Source organism: Atractosteus spatula, chromosome 12 (genome assembly GCF_055471065.1).
Source record: "Atractosteus spatula isolate fAtrSpa1 chromosome 12, fAtrSpa1.hap1, whole genome shotgun sequence".
Taxonomy (NCBI): domain Eukaryota; kingdom Metazoa; phylum Chordata; class Actinopteri; order Semionotiformes; family Lepisosteidae; genus Atractosteus; species Atractosteus spatula.
In genome coordinates, this window is record NC_142717.1 from 43,529,131 (window position 1) to 43,556,951 (window position 27,821).

General features: G+C 38.1%; 1 protein-coding gene across 1 annotated transcript; it reads right to left on the bottom strand.

Moving 5' to 3' along the window:
* ica1 (islet cell autoantigen 1) lies at window positions 1–27,422 on the bottom strand. Its single transcript, XM_088929686.1, has 14 exons — window positions 27,313–27,422; window positions 21,477–21,516; window positions 20,771–20,942; window positions 19,845–19,917; window positions 18,500–18,623; window positions 17,070–17,268; window positions 14,878–15,003; window positions 13,862–13,960; window positions 8,784–8,896; window positions 7,690–7,739; window positions 6,842–6,925; window positions 5,409–5,675; window positions 4,920–5,006; window positions 1–3,903 (listed from the first exon to the last, which is right to left on the bottom strand). The coding sequence occupies exons 2-14, from the start codon at window positions 21,491–21,493 to the stop codon at window positions 3,782–3,784; spliced, it is 1,533 nt and encodes a 510-aa protein (XP_088785812.1). The 5' UTR covers window positions 21,494–21,516; window positions 27,313–27,422; the 3' UTR covers window positions 1–3,781.
* Between the last annotated feature and the right edge of the window lie 399 nt (window positions 27,423–27,821).

Sequence of the window (27,821 nt, forward strand, 5' to 3'; positions counted from 1 at the left end):
CTGGAAGATATTTATTGACGTAAGGTATTATTTTACTCTGCAGTATTCTACTAACATTTCAATATGCACGTTACAAAGCGCTTTTAAAAAAAGAAATTAAAAGTTTAGTTACAGGCCAATTCTAATCAAGTGTATTACAGCGGTTTTAAAAAAGGCAACTGAAAATATACAAGGTAAGTACAATGCATTTTCTGGTGTTGTTTACATGATTAAAAACTGTTAAATATCTTGCTGCTCATTAAAATTAAATGTCATATTCTTTCATGAATAGAGACTTAAAATGCATGTGTTTGATTAACTCAGAAAGCCTAAATAATCACAATTACTGGCAATCAGAGCAATATAGACAACGTTAAATAGCAACTTAATTTGTCATTAACATACGGGCAAATCAGACATTCATTTTTCTCAGGAAAATACAACTTTTCAGAAATGTAAGTGGTCTAAAAATCCTAATTAGCAACAGATGCTACTATGCTGATTTTTAGCACTGTACATGTTGAGATTATACATGCCTATAGGCATACAGCCCAGTTCTGTATGGCCCATGTCAAGGACAGTCAAATTCAAGCAGGCTTTCAGTTTTAAAATAATCCATATTCATTTTCTTCATGAATCATATGGTAGTCATATGGTATTCTTCAATTCAATATTTTTAAACTAAAGGATCCTGATAATAATCCTAATATCATCTATGAAAGTTCCTTTGCTAGAATCTTTACTGCTAGAATCTCCGCAAATAACCTTTAACAGAAACATTCAGTCATGAGTTTTCATAATCACAGCAATACAACCTACAACTACAAAATAAATATTTTACAATTGATAAAAAGGCCCCTTATCCCCTGCAAATTTAAAGAATACATTTTTTAAAATTATTATAACAATTTTTAAAACTGAAAAAAAAAATGAAAACTGAAAAAACTTTGAAAGTGAAAGTATTAATTAACGGCACTTAGTTGTACGGTTTTCAGTACAGAAACATTCCAATTAAATTAATATCATTTATTAAAAAATACCCAAATCTTCATAATATACATCCAGAATACAAACAATACCTTGACAAGAAAGACCCAATAGCATACCTGCCTAATTCATCCTAAAAGGGAGATTTAAATATGTTAAAGCTTTGAGCTCACTTATACACTTACAGTATTTATAAAGGGATAAGAACATACATTATTCTAGCCAGGATATTATTTTTATGATGGTACAATCTTGGAAACAATATTTAGAAAATTTTCAATGGTCAGAAGTTTTGAGAGATGATGTGTCATGAGCTAACAAATGGGTAAAAATTTTAAACCCAGGAATGCTTGAGTTTATTAGTCTATAGAAGCAGCAGAACGGAGAAGGATAGTAATGGTGACTGCTCATTTTCCTTCACTCTGGATTATCTTGAAGAGAACAGTGTTATCATTCAAAATATATAAAAGACTGACAAAATGTTCTCAAGTACAGTGTCAGTGCTCTGAAAGGGTCATATTTAATAGATTTTTTTGGTGAGGTTGTCTTTTAAATGACCATACTGTAGAAAAATTTGAGCACCAAGTATTACAGTTTTTTTAAGAGCACCTTGCAAAAGTATTAACCTCTGCTAATAATGTCCCAATTAGTTGGATTACAAACCTTTTACAATCTTGTTTAATCAAAATTTGAATTCTCAAGTTTACATATACAATATGGGGGAACATTAAACCTGAATTCACAGAATTACTTTGAGAAAACACTTTTATTACAGTACTTGGATCGCCTTCATCTCTGACTCATGTTATTTCATAATTATTATACCAGCCTCTGTAAGGTCTCACAAATTAGGGAATGACTTGCAAAGATTCAATCCCAAAGGCTAATGAGCTTTCAAAAAAGCTTGGGGTTAAAAGTCGCAAAAAGGCACAGATCAGGAGAAGTGTATCCACATTTTCAAAGACAATGAATATGCCTTCGGACATGGTGATGTCAATCATTAATAGGTAGTTACTTGGTGGTAAGATGTGTCATCAACTTTAGGGTCAGGCTGTCCCTCCAAACTGAACAGCTGGGTAAACAGGAAGCTGGTTAGACTACAGAGTTTGGTGGGACAAAATGTGCACGAGTCAATAACATCACATAGCTAGACTCCATCTCAAATCCCATGTGCAGTTTGCAAAAAAGCATTTAAGTAACACTGCTATTATGTGATAAAGGTTTTTATGGTCAGTAAAGGTGAAATTAGTCTTACATCCGCACCAAACTCAGTATAGCACATCAGTACTATCCTTACAGTCAAACATACTGACGGCAGCATTGTGTCATGGGACTAACTCTTATCTGCAGGGCTTGGGAAGTTTGTCAAGACTAAAGGGAAAAAACATCTTAGAGTAAAACCTGCTTAAGTGTGCTAATGGAAAGAAAGTTAATTTTGCAGCTGGACAGTTACACAAAGCTATATTAGAATGGTTAACAAGAAAAAAGTGAATGTCACTGAGTGTCACAGTCACAATCCGGACTTGAGTTCAATAGAAAATTTATATCTAGGCTTGAAAACCACTGTTAATCAATGACCCTCAAGTCTGCAAAGAAGAATGGGTGAAAATTGCACCATCCCTGCGTGCAAAATTGGCAGACATATCCAGAAGGATTTGCAGCTGTTATTGCTGCCAAAGGTGCTTCCACAAGTATTAACCAATGGGAGGAATACTTATGCATTCAACATATTATAGTTTTTTATTTTTCTTTGCATTTTTCTGTTAACATTTAACTTCTTTCACCTAATTTTTCAGTTTGAGTTTTGATTAAAAATATTCACTTTAATGATGTGAATACATCATCTATAACTGAACAAAACAGACTTCCACATGGACACTGCAAATGTGTATTATAAAATTCTGAAAGCTTCTAATTCTAGTCATTCTCATCACTGCATATATTCTGATATTATGTGAATACAATGAATGAAATAAGCCAGTTTATTTTCCATGTGAACTATTCATGCAGTGATGGATTGTCAAAGATAGCACACTCAGTTTTGCAACACTAGTACAAATGTGCATGTGGCAGGAAACAACATTTAGAGACACTGCAGAGAAGATTCATACAGTAACACCCAGTCATTCTGGAATGGTGATTAAAATATTTTGAGACTGGGGTACTGTAAAACATTTTTGAGAAGGGATGATCATTTAAATTGATCAGAGGAGTCAGTTCACTCTTCAGGAACAACAGTGGATATGGATACTGAAGTGAAGAAAAATTGGCAATCATTCATTTCTTCCAGGATGTTTGTCCCAGAGTGTGACATTTACAAACATTCTGGATACGTTTGCTTATATTTTACATTCTTTTGTTTTAAAACCTAATACTACAGATATTAAAATGGTCTAATTATCTGAGGTAGGCAACTATTCATTGACATATTTCAACCAATTACTATCAAGCAAGATTTGTTAAGATGCAATATTATGAAATCAACACAGGGAAATGATCACCTCTGGATAACTTTGAAATGTAATGTTAGGGTGTTAAATTGATGTTTACAATAAGAAGCATAATTCTTGATCAGAAAAAAGGCCATACTGTATTTCCCATTTAGCAAGTAAATATTCTTACATGGAGATTGCAAATCTGCCCTTTTCTCAAAATATTTACAGTTTATATAACAAGTTGAACAAATAATGTGAACAAATGATACAGTAACACACGTTTTAGCTATAGCAGTATTTTTAGTGGCAAGGCAAAAATGGAGACTCTCACCATGAACTTGTCGTATGTGGGGAAAAAAGCAAGTGAAATAATTGCAGGGTCAAGCATTGAGCAGTTCGTGCTCTTTATCCGTTTTTCCAACGGCGTCTGGGTTGGATAACGGATCCAAATCAGCAAACAAGTTGAACCAAGCCGACAGGTCCTTAGCTGGCTGTGGGGTGTCTATAAACAGAGAAGGAAGGAAAGGGTGGTTTTTACATTACAGTACACTGATTACAGAAACTACAGCTGTTAATTCCAGGATGAAAATACTCAGAAGGTGCCATAGTGAAATAGACAGGCAGTGCAGCAGTGCCCCCCTGAAGGACTCGGGTACAGTCCTGGTGTTCATACTTGTCCATACAAGGAAGAGAAGCCGAAAGCAGGCCCATAAATTCTTGGGCTTAGAGAATACTTATATAATATATAATATAATACTCCTCGGGATTGTTGAAATGCCAAACAATGGATGATACAAAAATAAAAAAAATGATATAGTCTATAACGAGTGTTAGGTGACTTGATGTACCATTCTGCAGAGGAATTTAACAATTATCAAAAAAACCTTTTCTATTAAGTACATTTAGTAAGTTGGTTTTATGAAACGGAAATACAATTCAGCCTTGTGTTAATCTACAAGTAGCTGTTTGAAGTTAGTGTACACATTTTTTATATAGTTTTCAGGTTTTTATGCAAGTGCAGTCAAGTAAATAATCGGTGGTGGTTTCTTTAATTTATTTAGATGAAAGATGAAAATAAATTCAGCACTCTTACACAATAGAAGGACTGCGTTTACTCAATTGTTTGATTTTTTTTTATCAGAATGCAAAGTTCACAAGCGAGAGGAGGCCTCTCTGTCCACCTAGCCCACTTGGTGATGAGCAGCTGATTGATTCAGTGATCCTATCTAGCTGTTTCTTGAAAGAAGCCAGGGTACCACCTTCAACCACACCGCTGACAGCTTGTTCCAGAATCCCACAGCCCCCTGGGTAAAGAAGTGCTGCCTTTTATTGCACTTTCCCTTTAAATCTATGATACGCCACCCATTTAATAGCGGTTCAGCCACTCACAACAGAGCACATGGATATTTAAATTTAAACTGCTACGTTGCTAAACACTCCTTCAAGTATCATACGACATGTTCCCAATCAGATCAAGTCTGGAGAAGTGTTCAGACTGAAAGTACATAACTGGAGTACCTTTCACCGAGGGCCTGCTAATGTTCTGGTCAGATCCAGACTGTTCGAATGCTTGGGTTGCCGGCTGGCGGTTACTCATGGCCCAATCTGAAAACCAAGTAAAATATTTCCATAATGCTAAAATATACATTTCTTCTTCAGCAAGGTCAAGGATACTGTTAAATGACTTAGATGTTAAATTTATTCTACTTTTTGTGCTTGGATAATTTGAATGCTCCTTGAAATGCTCCTAAATAGGATGTTAATATTTTATTACTTTATCATGTTAATACAGTGGAATGTGGTTTTCAAATGACTGTTTTAACTAATTGCAAATTTTTTTAACAAAGATTTTGCAACATAGTCAAAAGACTACATCACACCGTCTTCACTGTACGCCCCAGGCGAACAGTTTCAGAATGTCGGGAAAATAAACTCTGAAGGACTTTTCTAGAGGAGAAATTGGAACTGGCGAGCGATACAGCATCCTCAGATTCCTCGTGAACCTACCAGCAAAGGAAGACTGGAGATTGTTCAGATTCTGGTCCAGGAGCTGAGAAGGAAGGAAGCCCGATGAAGACGCCTCCTGCACTGGCTCTCCAGCGGCTGGCTGAGCACCACTGTTCACAAGGGTCTCTTCTCCAAAGGCCGCCTGCCACTCCTGACTGAAACCCCCCTCTTCCATAGAAGTGCTGTTCAGGATCTCGCTCAGTAAGGCCATTTCGTCCTTCTCACTTCCCTCCAGCTCGGGAAGGCTTGAGAGCAGATCGTGATGGGCTGAAACGACAATACGGACTGCTTTAAACACACAACACTTTTCGAAGGCTGTTTGGCCGGACATGTCTGACTAGCAGAAATAAAATACAGACCAATATGTGCGTACTTCACTCGATATACAGTATATACTGTAACCCCTTTAGCACAGCACAGTCCATAAAGATGATCCCTATCACTGAGAGATACTCATGTCTGCTGAAGGACCTTAGGACGTAAGCAAAAAACACCTCAGGGAAACACCTCAAACCGTCAAACCAATCCATATAAATGACAAGGTACTACTATGTTACTCCGCATATTCTGGAGATTCACATATTACATGGCACATACTGGAGCACAGAAAGCTGTGATCTATAAGAATATACTGTATAGGAACACAACACTAAAAGTCAATGGGGTTCTTCCCAGATTCACAGAAAGAGAATCCGTTTGCCTTGATTTCACAAATCAATGGGTTAGCAAAAAGGAACAAAACACAAAACAGAACAAAAATAAAAGGGTGCTTTGTCCTGTATATTAAATCTATCCAGTTTAATTTCACACAGTAAAGTACATTTATAGGGGACCTACTTACAATATGAGCTACGTAAGCAAGTGAGCAGACTCAATGCATTCATATTGACCAAGACATTCTAACCTAGCTAAAGAAGGATTGGAGTGGTCACATGCCATTATAATCAAGTGGAAAGGAATTATTCAGGGAGTGAATTATCATGTATATTCTCTTACAATTACAATCCACATAAAAGCTGTAAAAACCTGAGAAAGTCTTTAATTATTTAACAATCCACAGACCAGATAACAAGGTTGTATGACCTACCTAATTCATGTTGCAGCCTCCACATTGCGTTTTTATGTGGGAAGTACTGTATGTGGCAGGGAATTTTATATTATTTCTTACAGATACCTCACTATCTGAACTTTAAAGACTCTCAGGAAACAGGAGATGTATGCTGAAATAAATCGGACTGAACTGCTATTTACAGATACAGTATATCGTTAATTTAGCAAATAGCATTATGTGTTGTTGTGGGGCTCTTTTTGAAGCTTAATACAATACATGTTTCAAAAGGAATGTCTTATTGAAAACTGTGCACCCCACGGTATCTACTGCTACTGCGACTTGCTACTGCTGATCTTTATAATAAAGAAAAGTGTTCACTCACCTGTATTTTGGTTTCCACTTAAATTCTCCTCTTCAAAGCCTGGTGAGAAGCCTTCCCCACTGTGGTGTAGAGATGCAGAATGTACTGTAATGGAAAAAGAGCACAAACAAATACTCCACACCCAATAGCAGCTCTATCGGGTAGAAATAAAAAATTACAAATGAGCGATGAAAATCGTTAGATCTGGCAATATTGTTAGTTCATTGGAATTTATGCGAAACAAAATGTCTCTTTGTGAAGACGTGCAGTGATTTGGTTTGGGGAACATTACTCTGTGGTAAGATAAAGATTCTAGTCTGGACCACATTTCCCAGAACGCTGTGGAATGAGCTGGTGCCCTCAGTCACCTGACCAGTTGCTGCAAGATAATTGATCAGGTGACATTTAAAAAAGCAGGAAGCTCAGGCTTCCACCTGCTGGTCAGTCTGCCATCTGGGAACAGAGGACAGATCCTCTGTAGTGCAATCCGCCACAGGGAAGGGACAAGGTAGTGACCAACTGTGGGGCCCAGACAACTTTTGAAACAGAGAGGCTGTGAGTTGTTTGAAAGAGTTTTGTGGAGGAAATCCAGGGAGAGACTGGATTTCGAGAGAGGTTTGTTTTGAGATTGGTAAACCATTTAGCTCCCTAGCTGTGACAGGGCTCTTGTCAATCTTGCCCTTGTCTGTTTTACTCTGACCCCAGCTATCACACATCCTATTTTATGATACCCTGCACCAAGGTGTTTCACAAACTCAGAGAATTTCAGCCTTGAAACCCCAAAAATATTTGATGTAATTAAACAGTTAAAAAACACACATTTTTTATTTTACTTAAAGGGGAAACAGTGTTTTAATAAGTGGAATTACCTGTATGGCTTGATTCCTCTTTGTGCTTTTCACTGTCTAATGAAATGAGCCTAAAGAAACAATAAAATAGTTATATAAACATCATTCAAAAACGATTATGGAAAAAGGAGATAAATATGCAATATAATGTGAATGACATATTGTACTAATAAAATGGTTTCTGCAAAATTGTAGTGTTTCCTAACACACAGGCACCGAGTATACTTTAAGCTCAGCAAGGAAATGCTACAATATCACAGACTGTCCGATAACCAGATAAGATCCACAGTTGCTCCAGGCCTATATGACAGCATTTCACACAGTGCTGCGTGCCAGACTCTAAGGGGAGGAGGGTTTGCTTACTACCTACAACACTACTTACAGCAGCACCCTGGTCTTCCTAGAAGGTCTGCCATTCCAGTACTGTCTAGGCCCGTGTTTCTCTATTTCAAGTACTGTAATGAAGACAAGTACTTTTTTTGTTTTAATGTTCAAAATATACAAAGAGAATACTGTAAAAGCCATAAACCATCCCATGTGGATGAAAAGGTATTAAAATACCTACAGTAGTTCTGGGAGAGGAGAGTATGAACAAAAACCTCCAGGATTTACTTGAGATTGAAAACTGAAAATGAAGCACCTTCACCATGGTGGGACATTTTTTGTCTTTGGCCGTGGTTGTTGCCAACTAAGCTGCTAAAGTCGAACCAGCGTTTCTCTTAAGCAGAGACTATATAAGTCTTAGCTCACAGGGGGATAGAAGCACCAGTAAAACAGCAAGTGACAGAAAAAAAAACCCTCAGACACCTGGGTGATTTCATATCGGTAGTTGTACTCTTAAAGAAGCAACACATTTTAATGTTTTTCCACAATGGTCAATTTCAGTAAGCCTAACACTGGAAGTGTAATGGGTGTAACACTGGAAGTGTAATGGGTGTAAAACTGATCATTTTTTAACATACAAAATACTGTACACGGTGCCCATATTTGGTTAATTGCGGTGTAAAACATGACAGTAATGACTGGCTTCTTTATCCAGGTACTTCATGAAAAGCCAATGCAATATTCATGTCAGACACACGCTTAGGGGGGAAGAGCAGCCCTGCTGGACTCACTGCTCATCCACGTCAGGTGACTTCTCCCTGCTGTCCTTCTTCCCCTTGATCCTCCTCCTGCTCTTCTTCTTCGCTCCCTGATCCGTCAGTTTATTCACAGGGTCTTGCAGGCTCTTACAGTCATAAAGGCAGAAAAGGATGAGTCACACGGAATGCATTTCCACTTCGCCTCTTTTATTTTACCCATTAAAAGGCGCAATCCAAAGGTCACACTTTGGTCAGACGGTTTACAAAACAGGTTTCCAGAGAGAGCCAGCTGCTTTCCCTTCCCTGGGGACCAGGGAAAACTGGCAGTTTAGCTCAGGTGAGGCCCACGTCAGCATGATACCGGGACTCAAAAACACGTGGTGAGACTGTGGTGAGGCTGTGGAGTTTCGCAAGATTACTCTTGTCTGTTCGGCAGCATTCTGTCCAAATTGATTGTGAAAATTGTCACCCTCCCAATAGCAACTATGACAATTCTTTCAAAACACACTTGTGCTTTGTTTTTCACTTTAGTGAGTCTTTAGTGATGATGGATGGCCTTTAGGAACAAAATACAATAATACATTGATTTAATACAGAAATATAAACTGTTTTGGGGATCCGGAGCGTTCCCAAAGGTTAGACTCTATGATCTAGATAATACGGCTTCAAGCCTACACCATGTCAATAGCTGGCTGTATCCTCCAGGCTGCACATACAGTATCCTCCAATTTGTGCTGAACCTCCTCTATGTCACTGCTAAGCTTGCTTAACAAAGATTGTTAGCATAATAACTGCATAATTTTACAATACCTAAATGCATATTATAATTTTACTATACCTAAATGTATAATTATAGTACAATGTAAGAGCTGAACCGATAAAAGAATAATAAATAGGTAGACAGAAGGTAAACATTTACTGTATGTACAGTATAAGTGAATTATTTTAACTTATTTAGTATATTTTTAAAGAATTTTTAAAATATCTTTAGCCTTACAGGTATAATGGTTGTATTTGTTAAGGACATTTACTAAATACAATTTCCTTTCATTGTTATATTGAATATCTAAAATACATTAGGTCATATGCACATCCATCAGTTGGTTAGACTTTTCTAAAAACACTGTAAATAGCTGCATGCTAGTTCTGCAACAGGATGCTATGCTGATAATGTAAAAGACAGACTGGGCATTTAAAACTGTTTTGTGAATGTGCAATCTACTTCCAGTATTCATCTTGGTAACATACATAAAGCGTCTTTCTACATTTAATGCAGTTTCCTTTCCTCCAAATGCCCTCCCTTTGAGCTCACTGAATGCATCTGGCACAGAGTCCAAGTACCTAAAACCTGGTTTGAGAAACTGGGGTTAATATCTTTCAGGATTCTCCCTCTGTCAAATCCCAGAGGAGGATAACCGAAAAAACATTCAATGCTTGAGGTCATGCATATTTTATATCCCGGTTTACCACAGCAACAGATGCCCATTATTTCAAAAGTACTTCAGCCCTTTGGCATGGCTTTTTAACACAATGCAACGATTCATGTGATGGGCGGGGGGAGTATTCCGTTGTGTGTTTTTTTATTTCAAGCTTCTTTCTCATCCTCATCTCAGAGTGACAGAATATTCCGCACAGGAGGAAGCAGAAAAACTGCCAACATCCTGTGTGCAGCACAGACCTGATTTCAGGAATGGGTGCAACACACAGGCTGTGTGCTGTATATTACTCTGGAGAAAGCGCTGCAGTCTATGAGTCAAAACAAGAGCTCCCGCTGAGTCACAGTATTCATCATGAGCTCACAAGTGCCTTGCAATATTCATGGCTCCTGTGTGGGGAAGCTAGTTGCAGTTATACAATAGATGAAAGCTTTTACAGTGTGGAGGCAGATACAAACAAAATACATATTTTTATTTGGTGCTAAACAGGTTTCTTTTAGAAACAACTGATTGCCTGATTTAATTTTCCTGGCCATCTTAATACAATAAATCTCTTCTTTCAACAGCAAAAGCATATCACATCACCTTTAACACATAAAAAAGTGGATAAATTATTCATACAGTAATAACGCTGTATTCTCCCCATTTGTGTCTTCACACAAGTGACTAAGAAATACTGCCTAATGTATACTTTATTTTTTAACATATTAGACAAACGTCAAATTGCGCAGGAGTTCAATAATTCAATTGTGTGATGTGGTGGAACCGAGACCAGCAGGTGTGCTGGTTCCCTGGAGCAGGATCCTCTGAGGTAGACTTTATTTTCATTTAATCATCTTCTCCAGTGATAGTGGAACTGCACAGAGAGAGGCTGAGCATTTGCAATGAGTGCAGTATACAATCACTGAACATTGCAAGAATTTTAGTTTGTAATTCTTCAATAACATTAGAATGATTTCAGTCAACCAGCTTCACTAATAAAGATTCATTTCTAATCAATCAAGTTGATTTATATATTCCTGTCAGAAAAATATTAAAATGCCATAAAAATTAGAAACACACTACTCCTTTAAGTTGGACAAAAACCATTACTTCCAAAATAACTTTCATTTTCTAAATACAGTAAAAAAAGATGTCAAATGGACAAAAAACTGACTGTTTCTCTGTAGTACATGCTTTAAAACATGCTCTTTATGATGATAAATTTACAAATGGAAATACATTAGTTAATCAGGTGGGTAGCTGCGTCAGCATGCATAGGCTGCAAAGGAACAAGTAATAGGTTTATTCCCTGCTGAAAAGAGAAGAAAACACAACGTTTTGGCTGTGGGGCCTTCTTCGGGTCAGCTGAAACGTTGTGTTTTCTTTCTTCTCTTTTCAGCATGGAATAAACCTATGACTTGTTTCATTAATTAATGTCCAGATGTGATACTGTAAATGCAGCTCTGCCTGTGCCTGCTAGGATTCAGTCCCAGGTGTTTATGGGCTCTGAGCACAGCTCTGATCCCCAGACAACAGATCAGGTCACCACTTGAAAAGACTGGGTCCCCACCTATGACAGAGATTTACACTGTCTAGATTTCACAGGAGGGTAACGTCACTTTTGTCACTGGTGCAGTGCACTTTATGCACTGTTACAGATTATCCTGTGATGATAAACATGACAAAACCAGTCTATGTTTGGAAAACGTTTCTTCATCTATTTAAAAAATATAAAGCAAACTATTAGGTTATTCCATACCTGATACAGTATTTACAGCAGCCAAGCAATCAATGCAGTGATATACTCATCAATGCAGCTATTTACTTCCTTCAGTTTTTTTAAGACATTTCTCCTTTGCAGTTCTTCATGAAACTTTATGTTTAAACGGAAGATACAATTACGTACTGTTGGTTGTCATGCTTCTGCCTCAGATGGTGCTCTGTAACTGATTTCCGATGCATCTGTGGTGCTTGTACACAGACCAGGTAGCTAACAGAAGTTAGTGTAATTACACTAACACAGTATGCAGTAATCTCATTTTGTGACTGTTTGCAATCATTACACAAACCATGCTTGACGGACTACCAGACTTTAATACGGTTTATTTTAATATTAGCTACCAACAAGGAGTTCTCACTGTGTTCCATATCCTTGCTTAATCAAGGAAACAGATTTTCTCAGCATGGGAGTTATGCACAGCAAATAATGAAAACCATTGCTTTCAGCATATGGGGTATGGTTACAATGTTTAATCTAGACTTTTTCAAGGTCAAAGAGGCATGCATTGGAATCTGCTCAAACAGAATCAGCCAAATTTTACTTCTAAAATACCAGGATATATTTATGGCTTATAAGAACAATATTAACTGATTTAGAAAAGTCCACAAACTGACAGTCATCTACATAGTCTCTTGAAATGCTATTGTGTTTGGCAGCCCGTGCATCTCACTAAAACTTATTACTATTTTGTGGTTTATTATTGTTATTCTGTGATTTGCAAAGTATTTTGTATATGTATTTTGGTGACATAATTTCATTTATGTATTTTTACATTATCCCAAATACTGTATTTTGGATGAATTGCTCCAGTTTCCACTTTAGTGACTTAAAGTAAAACTTCCTCAACATTGTCTCCCTTTTACTTTTTAGTTCTGTACTGTGATTGTACTGGTATATTAACTACATCTTGCATTATGTAAGACTTATAACGCACTTTACAGTACTATTTATATCACTGCAAGCTGGCAATGGGTTTTCAACAAGATTTTATTTAGAACATCCAAGATGCAACACTTATGTCCTTATGTCACTGCCATTCTATTCATGACCTTTAACCTCATCCTCAAAATCATACCCCGTTACACTTGCATCTCTCCACACATGCGAACTTCACTTGCTTTAATGTGAAGCATTACTATACCTTTGTATTGTACATGTACACTGTACTAAACCGAGAAACATTATACCTTAACATATAGACTTTGATTGCCACCCAGACATTTTCACATACAGTACACATGGTATTACATAACAAAATGCAATCTCACTATACAATCATTAAATGTTATAAAAGCTAATAAACATGCACTCTGAAAATATTACAGAGGTTTTAATATTGCCAATTTAAATTACTTTATACTTTGATTAGTTTATACAGTACAGAAATTAAAAATAAGGTAAAAGACAAATGAAAAATTCTGTACATTTTTGTGTACAGAATGTAGGGCAAGAGACTGCTGCCACATATTAACACTAAAACATATGGTCACATACGATTTTCAAGCCTTAGTCTACATCTCTCAGATACTGTGGACACTCCTTCCCCCTATTAGTTCACTGAAATAACCACATTGCAATCTTAAATATATATTTGCATGGACTATAAAGAGTAAATAAATGTCTAGAATTTCTAAAATGAATTCTGTTCCTTAATCAACTACTATAATGTAATAATGTGACAATGAATTCAACAAATGGTAAAAAAATAAAACGAACAAAGCTCATATCTTGTCAAAAGAGCACACAAGGACAGGGGAAACTCTGAAGACCTAAAAGTGGAAGGTGTAAGTCACAGACTAAGCCTGTGGAAAACAGGAGAAAATAGTTACACTGAAAATTAAATCGATTCGTCTCTCACAGGCACAAAGACCACTTCAACATGCCTGTTATGTTCTTACTAAATAGAAGCTTACCTTTAGCGTTGTGAATTCATAAGGCTGATAGCCCTTGAAACTTTCATGGATGGCTGCCATGGTGTGGGACGTTTTCTCCCAGAAGTGAAGAAGTGTGGTCTGCAAAAGGGGGAAAAAAAAGTTCAAGATGGATAAAAATGTATTTTAAATATTTAAAATGCAAGATTTACATTAACTGGAAGAAACATGGAAGAATGGAATCTATAAAGCATCATTTTTATATAACAGCAACAATAGAAAAACACGCCGATACCTCTGCCAATACTGGTATTACAACCCAGTGAAGCAGAGTATTCTACGAAATGTTGTACGGGTACGTCTCAAATCGGTCATTGTATTCTATATGACTGACATATGAGGGCATCTTTTGATTACTGGCAATATTGATCCTTTTTACACAAAACCATTTTAAACCAGTTTAAATCATTATGTAAAGAAAAAAAGAATGGCTGCAATCGACATCAACCAGGCACTCACTGGTCTCAAACCACCTTATAATCCACATTACAACATCCATAGGCTTCTTTGCCTTGACAATTTGCCACTTTTAATCACAGCTTTCAAGGAAAACTGACTTTAATCTGACTAAAGACTTTTTTCTATTTTCACAGTTTTTTAGTTTTGTTTCTTTCCTTCTTAAAAAACATAATGAGAAAGCATTCTAAGAGCCTGTATGCCTGTACTTTGATTCTACTAACACTGAACAGTAGGGACAAAAGTCTCTCATGATCCACTGTCATGGTGAAATCACAGTGGAAAGGCTGTCAGACATGATGGATATAAACCTTGTCAGAGATGAGGACACTCTTGAACTGCTATGACAAAGAAATAGACATGTATACTTTATTAGTAGCATTTAAAAACTATACCAGGTTGTAGATATGAATATTACATTTTTCAATATTGAGGTCTTCCTTTATGGTTTGAATACAATTTAAGAAGTTATTTCATTTGCTCGTAGAGGTATCCGTAGGGACAACAATGAAAGCAATGTCTTAAGGTTTTCTCTTGTGTACCTGATACATTGTTAGCACGTGAGAAAGGAGGTTACAGCGACTTGCACCAAGGAGATCCACCTTCTGGCACACGTCATTCTTTAACTTGTCAAAGCTTGTTTTAGAGAGTCGGACCTGAGCTTGAACCTTAAAGACAAAAATAACGGATGTTACAGAAACATATGTAAAATAGAATCGATAGATTGAATGTGTGAGCAAAGCGACAAGAACAACGAACTTTAAGTCTTTCATTTGTAAGAACATAAAAAAGGTGACAAATGACAGGAGGCCATTTTTGCTGTAACTCATTTAGTCAGTAGATCTGTGGTTTAGATCCAGGTATCACTTTTAAGTGAATTCTTGAAGGAATCTTGTTCAAGATGCACCCAATCCTTTGTATGAATAAGTGCTTGCTCTTTTCATTCCTCAATGAACACTCTCTGTTGATTTCTGCTTCTGTTCTTATTTCGATATTGGTCCACAGGGTTGACTTCATCAATACCTTTCAGGATTTAAAATATTTGTATCAATTCCCCATGTTGGCTCCTTTGTTCAAGCCTAAATGGCTTCAATGCTTTAAACTCTCTCCTGCATTTCTCTGAGACCAGAAATAATATATATATATAGAACTTCAAGAGAAGACGTGTAAATCTAATTTTAACAACCTGTTGTACCTTCCTAAAAACCTTAAGCGTGACTTTAGGTTATTGCTAACCTAAAGTTATTGCTAACTTTAGGTTATCTGCTATTTTCAAATAAAAAGCATGGCAAGAAAACCATTTCACAAATACAGTGTTTGAAGTGTTTGAGAGTACTATTTACTTGTACAACTCCACAGAGGCCAGCTCTTAAGGTATGAAATATTCTGAAGAGTGGTATTACTTCTCATCTTCTAGGAAAACCCTAAACTAACAGGTCAGTAATCATAAAAACTGCCTGTATCGCACATCCATGACACCTCCAGTTGTTCCACAGTCTGGAAACAGAAATGCTTGAATCAGTGCTGAGATGGTCTTATTCAAAGAAAGGTTAAAATGTCATGAAGAATTCAACTCTGTCCAGAGTTACATGCATTTAAAACACATTGCATGTAAGCGGTTTCTTATATGTATCCTTCTACAATTAGCTCCAGGAGAAATATATACTGTACATGCCACTTACATTTGTTAAGCTAAATCAGAAGGAGATTTAAGTGCTTGAATTATAGACAATGCATTAGTTACAAATAGCATAAGTAAAGCTTCTCACTAATGTAACCATTCCATAAATGTGTTATGATTAATAATAACTATTAGTCATATTTTTAATGCGCCATGTTTAACTGAAACAATTCTAAATGAGACTAAATTGTGCCTATTTCCTTTTTTCTCTGAAATAGCAAGGAATACACCAGAATCTCCTCCCAAAAACATCTGGAATACAGGACTGGCTGTGGTTCAATGCAGCTGAAAACTGTTAGAAGTGTATCCAGAGCTCTCTCCTACAATTATTCTAAAATGCCTAAATCTCTTAAAACAGTGCATCAGGCATCCCATAACCTAATAAATAAACAATTGTGTTATACACATAAAGACAGACCGGGCCATCACAACGTGAACAATGTGCTCATCTCCACAACAGCCATCTCATTACGTGGCCTTTCAACGGTAGTATTCTAAACTGATGATGATGAATAGAAATCAGCTGGTTCTTACACAACCATATACGACACTCTGTGCTTATGGATCTATTCAAAATAAAAAGCAAAGAAAAGACCTGTTTAAACATCAAGGTCTCATTCAGATGAAGCTAAGAGCCTCATGCATATTTAATAAATAATAACCTTTATTGTAGGACAATGAATGCAATCCTTGGAATGAAACCAGAGCTGAAAAGGTTACCGTGTACAGATGTTAGGATTGATGGGGGAGCCCTTATTCTCCAATAGCACAGTCTGATAGTGAATCTCTCACACATTAAAATGAGAATTTCTTTTGTCTGATGTACAGCTTGCACCCTCTAGTGGGAAGAAGAAACAACAGCAACACATCACTGGTAGAGTGAATGCTTGTTGTATAGAGACCGCACCTCTCAGTTTTTCCCAGAATCACTAATACCAAGACGTGACCTCTGATGATGCAGGGAACAGACTTTGCATGGACACAATCACAAAGAAAAGGTATGAAAGGGATGGCAACCTATTTAACCATCGACATAACATGCAGTGTGCATACCTTGCGGAATTTTTCCATCTGCTTGAATGTATCTGGATCGAGCTCCTGGGAAACATCTTTCATCCAAAGCAGAGCCCCACGATACTCCGTCCTCGATTGCTCCATCCTGTTCACGGTCAGCCAAGTGTCAGAGATGGCTCTGTACCTGAATGTCTCCACTTCCTGGTACAGTCGGCACAAGGGGGTACGCAAAGCCAGCCTTTAGGGTACATAAATAAAAAATAAAAATATAATTGTACACGCGCTGCCATGGCTGACATGTTCAGGAAACTACATTTAAACTGAAGCGGGTAACAGCGACAGCAAAATATTAAGCATGTGTCAGCAAGTCAAGAGGGCTGTGTGCACTCTGGGATGTTCAGGGAGAGCTCTCCAACAGAGGAGCGGGACAATGACGGACCTTCATGAATTACTATTCTGTAAGTATTTCCAACACAGTTTGAGTACCACTTAAAACCTTCCTGAAAACGGCATTAGAATTTGAATTATTAATTGCCCACATTTGCAACATTAAGGTCTGAACAGTTACCACCAATGAAAACAATGAGCCTGTTGGACACTCCTGATTAGTTCCCGAGTAAAGGCAGAAACCCCAAACATTCCTGAGTTTAATTAATAATTAATGCTGGTCTTAATTAATAATAATAATTAATAATTGCTTACACTTATATAGTGCTTTTCTGGACACTCCACTCATAGCGCTTTACAGGTAATGGGGATCCCCTCCACCACCACCAATGTGCAGCCCTACCTGGATGATGCGACAGCAGCCATAGTGCACCAGAACGCTCACCACACATTAGCTATTAGTGGGGGGGAGAGCAGAGTAATGAAGCCAATTCATAGATGGGGATTATTAGGAGGCCATGATTGGTAAGGGCCAATGGAAAATTTGGCCAGGACGCCGGGGTTACACCCCTACTCTTTTCGAGAAACGCCCTGAGAGTTTAAATGACCACAGAGAGTCAGGATATCGGTTTTACGTCTCATCTGAAGGATGGCACCTGTTTACAGTATAGTGTCCCCGTCACTATACTGGTGCATTAGGACCCACATGGACCGCAGGGTGAACGCCCCCTGCTGGCCCCACTAACACCTCTTTTCAGCAGCAACCTTAGTTTTTCCCAGCAGGTCTCCCATCCAGGTACTGACCAGGCTCACACCTGCTGAGCTCCAGTGGGCTGCCAGCTGTGAGTTGCAGAGTGATATGGCTGCTGGTCTTATGGTGAGAGGGTGGAACACTAAAACTGCAGTTATGCTTGGTTATCTTCTTAACATAATTAAAAGACATGGCAGCATTACATTTTTTAATTTAAGGCAGTCATAATGATATAAGAAACATACTATACTTTATATTGTTTTTTAAGTTTTTTTAAACAAAGACTATTCAGAATAAACAGACTGGTCTGCACTTGAAACCAGGAACTCACCTCTGCTGAGAGGAGAAACAGAGTGCCTTTCCAGTAGCCTGCATGATTTTACCTGCTCGGGTTTTGTCTTGTGAGCCCTGTGATCTAAGAAAACGTCCCAGTTCATTCTCTTCCTGAGATAAAACTGGCAAAAAGAATATGAGATGGTAAGCCAGTCTCCATTTTCATTGCACTTAAAAATCAAACAAGCAAGTGCACATCACTTGTAGGCTTAACTAGCAACTTGAAAAAATGTACAGATTTTTTTTTCCCAACAGCTGTAAAGACTAAACAGATTTTGCAATCTTTGCTGTTGCTTGGAAATTCCAAATACACTGAAGCTGGTGTACTGTGACAAAAATGTGAGTTTCTTTTTTCAATTCTAACTGCAAAATAGACACCACTGAGATTCATTCTGTATTTTCAGACGATGGCGGCACAGTGGTGCAGTAGTTAGCATTGCTGCCTCATAGCACTGGGGCCCTGGGTTCAGTTCTGGAACCTGGGTTAGTCTCTGTGTGGAGTTTGTATGTTAGCATGGGTTTCCTCCCACAGTCCAAAAACATACTGGTAAGTTAACTGGCTTCTGGGAAAATTGGTCCTGGTGTGAGTGTGTGTGTCTGCCCTGTGATGGACTGACATCCCGTCCAGGATGTGTCCTGCCTTGGGCCCGTTGCTTGCTGGGATAGGCTCCAGCTCGCCCGTGACCCTGAATGTGAAGAAGCGGTTAGAAAATGGATGGGTGGATCAAAAACTTCAAGTTGTTGTGAAGCGAAAAGCTGATATTACTCAGGCTCCTGGGTATGAATGCTCATTACTCCCAGAAACAGCTGCTTTCACTGACCTGTTTGCTGAAAATGGCACCTTCAGTGATTTTGAGCAACAAATAAAAATATTCAGATTAAGGACAGCTAAATATTTTATTCAAGGTGTGATCAATCGAACACCTCTATACCTTTCCTGTAACACATTCATTCCCTTTCACTGACGTTGGTAGCCTCAGAGGACTGTGTTGAGCTAGAGCCCTGCCTGGCAGGCAAGGACACACGGCGGGGGGCAGAACTGCACCCTGGTTGGAATGCCAGTCTATCACCGGGCACACACAATGGCCTGAGCACTGTAGGTGGCAATGTAGATACACCAGTTAACCTGGACAGCATGTCATTGGCTCGTGGGTGGAAACTGAAACGGCTGAAGAAACCCATGTGGAAATGGGGAGAAATCTCCCACTCACACAGGAGCTGTGAGGCACATCTGTCACGTGTCCATGAAAACTGGCTGAACAAAAGGTTTCATGAGTTCATGAAAAAGTTTCAATCTTACGCCTTCCTGGAGCCACAATGGGAAGCGCCTGTAAAATACTTACAGCAAATTCTCCTCTGATATTGCTCTATGACTTTCAATAATTCCATACACGTTCTTTGGATTGAGTGAAACACCTATCGAAAAATACAAAACCCTTTAGCTCTGATATACCCTGCACAAGGACTCAAGTCAGATATCATACTGAGGGAGGGACCAAGACCTTAATGCTTGGTGCTTCTTTTGTATCGATACGTTGTAACCAAGATTTGACTGGCTTTAAAAGCCTTCCAGCAGAACATTGGAAAGTCAGGAAGTTCAGCTGCATGTGAATGGATAAAAAACACCACATGAACTCCTGCTGAAGCAGCAGCAAAACATGAAACATGGTCAAGAGGAATGTCAGGAGGTGTATTTAATACATAATTAAGACTTTCCGAATGCCCTCCTCTCATGTTCTTATGGATTGTATCATGTTTATTAGTCCAAGAATTATTTTAACAAAGAAACTGAAATAGATCTTGATAGTAAATAAATCAAAACATTTTAATGTTGTTCAGTTACATACAGTATCAAACTATTTTGTTCTGAACATTTTGAAGGGGACCTCTGTAAACCATTATTTCAATTTGACTACCTACTCAAACACAGGTTAAACTACTTTGACGGTAAAAGATGAAAAAAAAATAGAACAAACATATTAAGAACATTAAGTATCACACAGCTAATTGTTCTGTGCAGCAATTACTGCATCGGGATTGTTTTCTGAACATTCTCTTTTTCCCATTATGAATTTATCACATTTAAATTATATTTTAGTATATTTTTTAAATTAAATTTTAAAATTGCACAGTGTTTTTTACTATATAGTTTGTATTAAAAATCTGTGAATAAATAGTTCAATATCACAAGCAAAATACGTGAAGAACATTTAATCTCAAATTATTCCGTAGGAGAAAACTCTTGAATAGGCTCTTGCTGCGGACTCACCTCCAGTTTAGCATCAAGGTCTGCATCAGAGGCAACAACATGTTCGTCTTCCTTTTTCCCCGTCACTTTAATCAGCGTCTGCTTAGTTCTCCAGTATTTCTGCTGGAACTTGTTCACAACAGAGGTATCTTGGCTTTGTATGAACCGGTCATACTGCTCACGGGAATACCCACTACAATGGCGCAGGTGAAAAGATATCAGTAACACGCTGGATCGATTCCAGTTAAGCCGGAAAAAAAACGAACTTGAAGATTTATTTTCCAAACCCTCTCTTCTCATTTTACAGGAGAAATACAATATCTTTCATCAAATGTTTTTTTTAAGTTCGTTCAAACAACATTTTAAAGTGTATCCGTTGATCAGTTTCAGTTAACAGCATGATGCATTTTACACTGCTGAATACGGCAACGAATGTGTTCAAATACAAATAGAAAATGATCGTGAAATTAGGACCTCTTCAGGGATTGGATACATGTAGAGCACATTGTAAAAATACAGTACAATTAAGAAATATAAATGTAAATATGACATGGGGGCACATTATCTGCACCAATACCTCATACCCAAGTGATCTGAATACACTGGAGCTTTCCTAACCCAGACTGTAATTTTCAAAAGCTTTTTTTGTCTTTTGACTTTTCCATTTTATTCTCCTCCCCAAACATTTTAAATTGGACTTCACTAAGACTTCAGCGAGCATACTTACTAATTTCGGCCATCCATATTTTCAAAACTTCACTTCCAACCTGCAATTAAAATTGTAAAAATCACTTTTTTTTAAGAGTAAACATATAAGTATACAAGGCTATAAAATAAAGATAAGAGAAAAACTTAAATAATGAAGCTATTACTATTATAGCTGTTTTGTGATAAGGAATCACGGTTTGCAAACAATTTCAGTCAGAACTTAGCAGCCAGCCTGAAGGCCAATTTACCCTAGTTGCCTAGACGTGCAGTTTAACCATTATAGATTAGGTTAAGAAAATTGGCTGGTATTTGTCAGTGGGAAACAGAACCATTGCTGAGATGAACTACACTTCCCATAAGCCCACTGGGCTACTTCCTGTGTTCCTTCTACCCTGGGAATGGCTAACATGCCTGGCAGTTACAACATCAATCAAATCAAACCTGGGGTCTTATGGGATGGAGAGACACCAATCATACAGGATTGCAGACAAATTATGTCTGCAAATAAAACACAACGGGAGGGTTTCCCAGTGTGGTCTTCTCTCACAGTGGCTCTGCACACGCAGACAGCCACTCCCTTCAGCGTAATCTACGAGCCCATGCGAGGACGCCTCTCACCCTGCCAGGATAACCCATCCTGTGAAATGATTCTGGTGTTGACAATTCACATAAAAATGAGATGCTGAAGATATGTCATAACGGTCATAATAGTAAGAAATAAACATGAAGCAAAATGTTATGTTGGATGACATAATGCATGGAATCTGCCAGATGTGATAAATCACACCACAGATTGCCGAGGGTAAATGAACCAGTGTCAGTCTCTTAACTGCTTGACTAATAGAGACCTGCAAACAGTGTTTAAGTAGTTCATCTAAGCAAATGGTTATTTCTAATTACATTTATAGACACAGGCAGATTTAAAACAAGAAAAACCTTGACCCTTCAGGGCCAGGACTGTATACCCAAGAATTAGATCAGCAGTCTCCAGCTCTGCTCCTGGGAAGCCCCGATCCAGAAGGTTTTATACAGTAGGTATACTTTAAAATCAGTGTCTCGGATGACTTAGAAAAATGTAAGCAACCATTCTGATTTAAGTGATCAATTAAGAATGGATTTTTTTAGATCAAGTAATGTAAAGATAACCTGGTAAAAAAATCCTTCAATTCTCATTGACCACGTTTTTTTTTTCGTATTTGTGTCTTTCAGATCTTCTAAGTCACAGATCTCCAAACCTGGTCTGGGAGGTTTTCATCCTTGATCCTAGACAGGGTTTGGAGACCTGCAGCTTAGAGTAAAAAAAAAAACATTTCCACATTGTCTAGAGTGTAAAGAACAGGAGATGAAGCAGACCTAGGAACACAGCACAGAAGTGCAACCTGCAGTAGCTTCTCCCCTCAGATTCACTTTATGATTAAAAAATTATCACGGTAAATCTTATTGCAAAAACCAGCACAGAAGCCCATTGGACACACAGAGTGGTCACAACTGACACTCATGTGGTCATCACAATACTGTAAGAAGACATTTTGGCCGAAATGGTCAATTACATCATCTGATCTCGCCTACTCAGCCTTCCTGTGAGATACAACGCCTTTTTAGGAAGCATTCATTTTTAATAAAGACAAACTAGTAATAAGATAAATCCCTTTTTAAATATCTGGATGCAGAGCAAATATTTTTGGAATTTTCTATGTCAATGTTAAACTTTTTTTTACCCCCAACACTTAAACCTCATGATCTGTAGAACATTAGTTTTCCAAGCCTCTTGTGATCCCCACTGTGCTTGCCACTAGGGCATTAACAAAAATTAAAATACTCCTACAGTAGGTAGGATGTTTTTAAAATATTTCAACCCTTTTTAGACCACATATAAACATTAATGTTCTATTTTAGTATTTGTGCAGGTTTTCTGATCCCCAAAGCCATTTTGATCTGAAGCGTTACTGTATGTAAACAAAACATAAAATGGAATCCTGTGTAATTGTACAACCTTCACTATTAACAGCTTTGCAGGATTTCAGCTGTTTAATTAGAGAAGGATGGATCTGTAGCAGATACAGTAAAGGGCTAATGGATTCTTACCAGGCTAGTATTATCAATAATACTGGGAAATATGGATGAATTCATCTTGTAAAGTAGGAAAAGACAGATGATGAAAAAGAAGTTGGGTTTAAGAATACTCCCTCCCCTTCTAAAAACAAACACACTCAGGAAAAAAAGACATTTTCACAAAAAATGACCTTGACTATTTCAATGAAACACTGGTAGACAAGGCTTTGATCTCAAATTCCATTTGAAGAAAATCCACAAATTCAGTGAAACAGACAACTTCAGAAAATTGATTCACAGCACAGGTAGTAAAGAAACCGTACACCGTACATAAACCTGGGTACTGGTCTAGTAAATAAGCAAGTATTTCAAATGTAAAGTAAATGATAAACATTTCCAAATAATACTGAACAATAAGAAGCAAAAACAACTGATTTCCCCTGGTCTCTGATTGTGTTCCTTACCTGGTCATTTTTTGGTCTCTCAGAGGAACAAGTTTGACTCACTTTCAATAGCAATCAATTCCAACTAACAGAGCAGTGTTCCCCATCTTGCTTTGAGCTAAAGGACTTCACAGGACTGTCTTCATCATGTCCCCTGGTTCTGTGACTGAAACCCGTTGAAGCAATCTAACAGGCTTACTATCCTATTTAGAATGAATCCTATTCTTTCTAAATACTATTCATCGGCCTGTATCTTTGGCATATTGCACTTTCCTTGACCTGCTTCCAGATTTCACTAAGAACTGGTGGCCACCGAGCTACTGTACCTCCAGGATCCACAGGTGGGTCTCTGCACTTCACATCCGACCCCCTGAATGGCTTCTGTGGTGACAGTACAAGAAGACTGATCTCGAAAGAAATGTGACACAACCTACTGTACTGGCCCAGGAATTTCCAAGTGTTATATCATAATATGTGACATTCAGAGAATTATACCTTTTTGTCAGAGCATACACCCTAAAGCTCGAGTGACCTACAGAAAAGGCATGATAAGATAACTTGGGGACAAAACCAGAACTGATGAATATACAGTGAATCTCCCAACCTTGATTTCCATTTTTCACTTTAGAATAATGTGTTGTAACATACACAGCAACATACCTGACTATAACCACAATTGTTGCCAAAAACAGCCAAATTCTGAATCACAGACCAACAAAATACAGATGTGGCATCAGTCCAAAGGACAAAGACAGAAAAAAAGATGTGCTAAAATAAAATAGTAAAAAATGATGGATAATTTGGCTTCCTTTCATTTAAAAATCCCAACACAGCAGAAAAGCACTTTAAAGAATAAAAACATGTTCTATACAGTTACAGTAGTTACAGTGCTAGACCTGCCTTTATTCAAACCATTTTCACTGGAGTTAATGGATACAGGTACAGAGCAAGCATGGAACATTTGAATTCATCTAGGGAGAACAAAGACCTTAGTTATGTTCTCTCCTCTATAACAAATACATTATTAAGCAGTTCATTACATAGAAATGCACACAGAGCACTGATCACCGCTGTTGTGAATGACCAAATTAAAGAAATAACCTTTTGCAGAATACGTCACAGTGGGAAATAGAAATTGAAAGCACTTCCTCGCCAAGCGCAGTAACCCTGTCCCAGCTGTGGAGAGCACAGTCCTGCCCTACAGTCACTTCCCCCGCACTGCAGCTGGGAACTTCAACAGAGGAGCTCCAGGGCCAGCACATGCCTCGTGACGAAATCCTTCACAACCAGCTTTCCAACTGAGATTAACTCAAAAACATAAGAAAAGTTCTTGCTTGTTCAATCCTGACAGTGAAATACTTCCCTGGGTTCACTTATCTGCACACCTTAGGATCTTATAATTCAACCCACTTGGTAGTTTATATACAACTGTATATACTATATACAAATCATACATCAATTCTCCTGTCAATCTCCTTTGTTCTCCATTTAAGATATTTATCTCCTTTTCATATACCGGGATGACAGTCCTCTGAAACTGTAAAAACTAAATTTCCTTCGGAATTTATTCTTGTTGGCACTCTTTGAACTCTTTCTAAAGCATCAATATACTTTTATGGTATGATAACAATATCTGAACATAATACTCTCTTTGTATAGTTTTGATTCAAATTCCACACTTTTTATACTTTCTATTTCCCTGTCAGTATTGTCTTAATAGAAAGACATACTGTAGGACACAGATGAGTCTTCCAAAAAGTCCAGATCTCTTTCATGCACAGCAGCCTGAAGCTCAGAATCAACCATTTAGGGTGTGTTTCTACTTCCTGCGCAAATCATTTTGCACTCATCAGCATTACATTTCACTTGAAAAATGTCTACAGAAGACAAGCCGTTGTCCAGACCTATTTGGATCAATTTTTGTATTATCTGCACTTTTGGTTGGTATCCCAAATATGAACAAGGTCCAGATACTGTACATAACAGAGCCACAGTGGTTCATTGGGACAGAACTCATCCTGGTTCTGTAGTGTTACGTGGACCAGAGAGCATGTGACTCTGCCCCTGGTTCAGGCATACTCGTTCCTCACAGATGTACCCCCCAGACCTCACCCTGGTCCCTCATACAGCCGGGGAGACTGCAACAACTACTGGGGTAACGTACCTCACTCTAGAATACACGATTCAAGCAGAGATGTGAATCCACAGCCAGTCAGTGATGAATCCAATGCCTTTCCCACTATGCTAAGCAGGTCTGTCAACTGTAGCAGAAACGAAATCACTGACACAGATCAGGAAGAGGGAGAGACCTCGGACACATCCCTGGTGCACTCCACTGCTTACGTCTGTCCAGTTAAAGCTTATGCCCTTTACGATGACATGATTTGACATTTTCGTGAAAATATCCTCAGGTCCTAGCAGTTTATTAGTTTCAAGCTGACCTAGGCTAAGTGGCAACTCAGTGTAAATTATAACCACCCAATACAGATGATGAAGTACATTTCAAATATGCAAGGAAACGTCAGCCACTGTCACTTGTATATTGACCTTGATAAGTTTAACTGTTTATCACAATCAAAATAAGGAATGTTCAGTAAACTGGAATGATTTATTCACATTCCTGCATGAGATTATATATATATAAAGTACATGATCGTGCAATTCCTGTCTTCTGTTACTTAGTCTAATCAACCAGAAAATAATAACCTGTAAAACAGTATCCATTTAATGTACCATTATTAATACCACTATCACCAAAATACATGGGTTTTACAGAGGTTTCAAATTAGTAAGTACATACAGCAATCAGCAGCACTCTAGTATTAATGTACAATACTGTACATACTGTATACCAATATGAAAACTGCCTAAAATAGTACTATAATTTAACATACCATTTTTATATATTCATATTAGAGGCACGATTCACAGCACCGTGCATTTGGTAGCTCGTACACATTCTTGAAACCTTCGATATTTTTATTATATATATCTGACCAAATCTAAAGCAAGGCCCCCGGAAGATGAGCTATTCAAAGCCTAGCAGGTACTCCAGTTAAAGCCCCCGTCCTGCTGCTTAAGCGCGCAAGCAACCAAGACCGGGCGCAGCAGCAAGTGAAGCAGATCTCCGAGGCTGTTTTTCATTTCGGCCGCACCAAAATCAACAGAACCTGCTCCAACTGCATGTTAACACGTTAACACGTCCGCCGAAGAGAGGGTGAAACAGGCTGCGGCTGCAGTAGCTTTCATACAGTAAAAAAAAAAAAAGCACCAGCATACAGCAGCTGCCTCTCCGCGTAATGAGATCATACAGTTACCAAAGCCTTTCTCATGTTCATAAAACATGAAAAACAAGCTTACCAAATAATGGTTATATCCCGAGAATGCCTTCGAAACGCTGCTTATCGTTTTTCCTCCATTTTTACATCAACCTCCCCCAGGTGGTTCAGTGCCTCTCCGGCTAAGGCATCAGCGCTGAATGACTGCTGACGTCATCCCCTGAACTCCGTAGAACACGTACTGTAGGCTGACAGAGCAGGTCTCCCTGCGAGGGTGTCGCCGCACCTGCGCTAATACTGTACAAACACTGCGGGTACCTGATACCCGGCTGACAAAACAAATACAGTACGAAGTAGGGAGGTGCAGCAGAAGTCATTTGTGGTCTGTTGTTTTCACAGTGTACGGAGAAGACACCTGTTTTAAGTGTGGGTGACTAAAAACTATATATCCATTTTGCTCTGAACTTAATATCTGCAACGCGGAATCAACCAATGTTTTTTTTCCTACCGTGGAATAGCTATCCTGAACTTTCAGGTTCCTTCAAACGCTTTGAATCTATATATTACTAAATTATTATTACATCAACTTCA